Source organism: Impatiens glandulifera, chromosome 2, assembly GCF_907164915.1.
Source record: "Impatiens glandulifera chromosome 2, dImpGla2.1, whole genome shotgun sequence".
NCBI classification, from domain to species: Eukaryota; Viridiplantae; Streptophyta; class Magnoliopsida; order Ericales; family Balsaminaceae; genus Impatiens; species Impatiens glandulifera.
The window spans coordinates 63,766,064-63,772,310 of NC_061863.1; the positions used below are offsets into that span (position 1 = coordinate 63,766,064).

General features: G+C 29.6%; 1 protein-coding gene across 1 annotated transcript; it reads right to left on the minus strand.

The window, feature by feature from the left end:
* Nucleotides 1-3,100: 3,100 nt before the first annotated feature.
* On the minus strand, nucleotides 3,101-4,755 carry LOC124925502 (xyloglucan galactosyltransferase XLT2). The gene has a single exon (XM_047465525.1). The coding sequence runs from the start codon at nucleotides 4,633-4,635 to the stop codon at nucleotides 3,229-3,231; it is 1,407 nt and encodes a 468-aa protein (XP_047321481.1). The 5' UTR covers nucleotides 4,636-4,755; the 3' UTR covers nucleotides 3,101-3,228.
* Nucleotides 4,756-6,247: the final 1,492 nt, after the last annotated feature.

Below are 6,247 nucleotides of genomic sequence, written 5' to 3' on the forward strand. Positions count from 1 at the left end.
AATTATTTGATTAGTTGTTTATTTAAAATATTTTAATACAGGATTGTTGTTGCCCACCAATGATAATTTTTTTTAAATAAATGAAAGAATGATGAATTATTTAAGAATAAAATACATGACTCATTTAAATAAACAAAATATGTGATTCACATGGATTTGATTCTTTTAAAAAAAGATTAATTATATATATATATATATATGATTTAAGTAATAATATTATTAATGATTTTTTTTTATTTGGATTTTTCATATCAAGACATATTTTTAATAAGTAGATATATGATATTATAATTATACATGTATAATAAAATTATCATTGTAACAAATAATCAAAATAGGTATATAAAAAAATACATATGTATCAAATAACTGAAATGATGAACTATTCATATATTTATTATTAATTAAAATAAGAGTAACCATGTTATGCTCACTTTCATTTTCAACAATCTATTAATGGCACATAATTAGAATGATTATCATTTAAAATAATCCTTCAAATCTGTTTAGCATAATAAATATTTTTTCTTTTACTCTACTTACACTAATTAATACCATCACATGCATAACACATTCCAATAAATCCATTGACTTCTATAATAATCGCACTCCTCTCTTCTCTCCATAATAATATGTTAAATTAATTTTAATAACATTTTAATGAGATAGTTATTATAATCAAATATTAGGTTAAAATATACTTGCTTATCTTATTTTCTATATTAAATGCGTCATAAAATGTTCGGAGATTTTGTGGGATAACAGTGGAGTAAATAAATCTTCCATTTTCATACATTTTGAAATATATAATTAAACTATTACTATTTTTTAAGCTGATAGACATTTTCTCTATATTTTATTTTCCCATGCCTTAGTCAAAGGGGTGCAGTGAATAACAAAGCTCATGTTAGATATGTTTTCATAGTTTTATTTGTTTTTGATTAAGGAAAATCATCACAACAATTCTCTTAGCATATTTTTTTAATTCATCAATAATTGTTTTTATAATTAATACCCTATAGAATAGTTAATTCTGAAACTACTTTAAGTTAGTGGGCACGAATGCATGCTAGTTAACAATGAATTAATTTTTAGAAGTAATGTGAAGGTAATAATTTGTATAACTTACAATACTTCAGGGACGAAAAGATAAATTACAACATAATTCGGCAAGCCCGTTAACTCTCTTTAGAGCATCTCCAATGTGACTGAATTCGTATACCTAAACCTCGTATACCTAAACCCATTTTTTCCTCCAACCCAACACCAAACTTAAACCCCAAATGTGAATCCATCATTTTCTCTCTCCAACAAAACCCAAATATGGGTTTACACAATTCATTATGCATAACTGAATTGAAAATTCAGAAAAAAAAACCCTAAAGTTTATTAATGTTTTGATTTGAATATTTAACTTTTTTATATCCTTTATTCTTAACCTTTATTTTGGTTCTTTAATTTTTAATTTAATTAAATTTTATATCTAATTTTGTATATAATTTATTTATATGTTTAATTTTGTTGTTTTATCTTATATATTTATATTAATATTTTTTTATATATCATAAATTTATAATAATAAATAATATTGATAAAAAACTAAAAAATAACCAGTTACAATAATTATATTTTTTTTAAATATTTAAAAATAAAAATTACATTTCTTGCCATAATTAAAAATACATCACTTAATGTAAAAAATGTTACAATATTTCCACTATTTAGAATTTATGTTATAATTTAAGTTACATATTCTCAAAAAATGTATTAGTTATATTTAAGTTGCAAAAATAAGTTACTAATGGATCATTTTTTTTTGTAGTGTTTGCCATACTTAAAAATAAAAATTACATTTTATTCTATAAAAAAAATTAACGATAATCAATACAAATGTGATTAATAATCTGTTAATTAGAATCATTTTCTCATTTATATTATTTTGTTATGTATATAAATTTTCTTTAATTAGTGTATTTGAAAAGTATTGAGATTTAATTTGTAAAGTTGATAAATATATGAATAATTATTAAAAATTATTAAAAGTTTGTATAAAATGGAATATTTTTTTGAGTTTGAAAATGAGTTTTTGGGTTGATGTTGAATTACTGTTTGAGGTGACATTTACTGTATTTTAGGTTTGAAAATATAGGTATAAGTTAGAGATGGTCTTATTCACTCAAACAGTCCAACAAACCCTACTCTTTTATTTCTTTTAATTTTTAGCAGCCCATTAAGTGATAGGACAACAACTCATTTCAACCATTTTTTTAAAGGTTTAAAAGAAAATAAAAAAGGCAATCAGTCCATTCTAAACAAGGTCAATCATATATGCATTAAAGGATTTAGAAATTAGAGATGTGGACTTTTAAAATAAAGGGTAAATTTGTGATAAAAGGAGTAGACTGATTTAATTTTTTGTTTTAATTAGAGAAATAAATAATAAATTAAATTAAAAAATTATGTCACATTTCTACCCTGCAAAATATTTTGGTTACCCTACACCTTAGTCATGTCTCACCACCAACTAATTCCTTGTTTTTTCTTGTATGCTTCATGTAAGTAAATGTTGCTGTTATGGTTTAATATTAAAATTTTGGGTGATTATTTCGTTACATGTTTGTTAACCCTTTCAATGTTTATAAATAAAATTGTTAATAAAAAATAAATAAAACTCATGTATACAAAGAAAATGTCTGGTCTCATCCCTTGATTTAGGTGAATGACTTTGATTAATGCCTCATCTTTCACAACCTTCTTATGAATCCTCAAAATCAGGCTACAATTTTAGATTTTTGTGAGTCATCTATAAAAAGAAATTTAGATAAACACAACCCAAAAGCTATTATTTTATTCATAATTACTAAGATATATAAATATCAAAATTATAAAATAATATAACCTCTACCACATCTCTATATATTACAATTATTTAACTTAAGTAACAAAAAAAAAAAAGTGTTTGGTCAGCCATATTATCAAGTGTTTAATTAAAGGTAGTTAGACCATAACTATAACCCTGGACTCAACATACCCAAATAAGAATCATGTGCTGTTGTTTGGCATATAATAACTATTCTAGTGAATAAAATATGTAGATAACTAATCTAATGGAAAATTATATTTATTTATGAACATTATTTAATATCTTAGAGTATATAAATAAACACATAAAAAAGTTACTCATTACCAAAAAAAAATAAAAATAGATACAAGTTTCCCATATTTGCATTACCATTTATATCCTGCTTCTTCTTGATCCTTGATTCTGTTCAGCACCCCATCAATGGCGACGGTGAAGGCGTCTGTTATGGTTTCCTTCCCTTCGTTGGGATTTGCATACACAAATTTGGGTATGTATTCGATTACTTTCTCCCTCATTCTCTTCACAACTTCTCTGGGTATTTTCTCAAGTTCCATTTTAATGGAAGTTCCGTTTTTAACGGCGTTCCGGTCTATAAAAACGGAAAAACTTTCCGGTTCATCCGGCAAGAACCATTGGTACTGATAATACGCCGTCCTCTTCCAAAAGAAAACCGGAATTGAACCGGCGATCATGCAGTCAAAGATGGACCGGCGGGTGAAACTGTCGCCTCTCGGCTGGAGACAGAAATCCGAGTCAAGAAACGTTTCGAGAATGGCCGATGTTCCGTTAGAACATTTCGAACCGCCGCAATCCACGACTCGGCACGAACCGTTCGAGTTGTAACATTGACTCAGTAGTGCGGTTCTAAAGTCGTTCTTGATGAAGCCACGTGTAGCGCCTGCGAAGCAGAAGAGTGTGGTTCTCTTACGTGTCATCACGAAATCCTGCCACGACTGCAAGTCGGATTCGGTAGTGGGGTGAAATCCAGTGGGATAAGGTACACCGACGTCGAAATAGTCCCACGGATTTCTCTCTATCAATAGCCGTGTGATGTTCCTCATACCCGGCATGTATATACAGCTTGAACCCCAATCCTCATCTTTTGATCTCCGAAAATCCCATGATATACGACCCATCGTTATGAAATGATCCCAGCCGTCCGATCTCTTGAAATATGTTTGATTCTGTATCCATCTTAACATCATAACGCAATCACGATCGCGATCATCGGCACTGTAATTGTTCCATAAATACCTTCCAACCGCGAGTCCAGCGTACAGTGGTATGTAGAACGCCGTAGCGGATTCTGGCTCAAGGACTCGGCAAGGATAGTTCATGATCCGATTATGGTATATAACCTCCAACGCAAACTGGTCAGTCCAATACCAAGCGCCGGCGAGACTTTCCGGCATAATTGTAGCTAGTCCGGTGATAACCCGTCGTCCGAAACCGTTGTTTGAGTACAAATTATTACATGGAGAAACCCAGGGGTTAATTTCATTACAGTTTCGAAGTAATTGAGTGTTGAAGTGAGGTGGGAGATCGTAGACATAGACTCTGCCTAAGGGGCATTCATTCTCGCCGGAGACGGAGGACGGGATCGGAGTTTGTGGAGTCGGAAAAAGGTACTGGATGGAACGGGAGGAGAAAAGGAGGAAGATTTGAAAGCCGATAAAGAAGATAAAGAGCCATGCGTGACGGCAATAGCGATAGCGATTTAGAGAAAGAGGAGATTTGGGTGAGTTGATGATGTGTTTTTTCAGGGGAATCATCGGACGGTTTAGTGGGTTTGTTTTTCCGGCGATATTGAGATCGCAGGAAGTTCGGGAAGAGGGAATTGGGCGTTTATCGATTGCGGCAAAATTTGAGGAAATTTGGATACTTTGTAAAGAAGGTTTGAAAGTGTATATAAAAATTTGTACTAGATTTTGCCTTTGCCTTGACTAGCGCTCATTCGGTTGAGAACTAATATTTTTATTTTTTTTTATTTTTTTCCTTAAGAGTACTACTGATTGTCGGCACGTGCACTTAGTATAACCGGTCACCGAGGCAACCGACAGAGAATAGAGCTATTAGGATACCGCCAGGTGTCGGTAGCAGCCAACATGAAGGACAAAATGATCCTCTTCGTATCACTATTATGGCCTACGGGCCGGGTCTGGCCTGGCCTTTTTATTACGCTAATTAATAACCAAGGTACTACTCAATAGTAACAAGTAAGAAAAATTCAAATATTTTTTAATTTAATTTTTATTTGTCTAAGATTGCTCATTTGATATACCAATTGGGTCAAGTAATCTTCTTAATTTGTAGATTTTTAGAGTAATGAACAATTAAAATTATACACAAAATAAATAAAGAGAAACATGCACAAATTTAATCGACTAACTTAAGTTTAAACAATCATTATAAAATTCTCAAATAAAAATGTGAGTCATGCATGATTCATAGGGGTGCTAAAATAAGGATGAATGTAATTTGCCACACAATTAATCAATTAATACTTCATAAAAACAAATTGATTATTAATCTAAAATTGATTAATGAAAATTTGTCATTGGATATGTCAAATCGTAATGCAACTGACATGCATAAAAAAATTAAAATATATTCTTTTTAAGGTTTGAACCCTAGATTTATAATCACTTAGATAATAAAAAAAAAAATAACTCATCAACTAAAATCAATCTATTATCATTTAAAAAAAATAAATAAATATAAATTTGCATAGGTGCACATGAAGGCCTAGATTGTTTGATTACCAAATAATAATCTGTCTACAAATAGTTACTCAATGTATCTAAAATTTCTTTACACATTCTTAAAGCGATAATTTTACTTGGTGTTCCTTCATTATTGATTTTTGTAGATGTAACCTAAGTATTTTTCACACAAATGTAAATTAATAAGAAGTAAGTGCTTGACTGATTAGCATTGAACTATAATCATCATTGTCAATTAAAATATTAGTCCATTTATAGCCGTACATTTGAGATAATCCATCATTCTAAACACCATATTCATGTAGTTTTTGATGGATCATATATTAGTTAACCATACTAACAAAAAAAAACAATGTATAAATCAAATGTGAGATAAATAAATGAGACATACCACAAGATTTATTTATTTTTATTTTGTCAATTGAAACATCATCCATACATGTCCAAAGTTGGTTGTAGTTATTTCTCTCAAACATATTTAAAGTGTATTTATATTGAGATAATTTGGATTTTATTAGTCCCCTTACCAGAAAACAATTGAGCAGAGAACTTTGGTATGGTAAGAAATTTTTACATTCTTCAGAATTGTCTTTGATGACCTTGTTGTCATCAAGTTAGCAATTAGAACAATAAGATTCTTTTAAAGTTAATTTTTTTATAA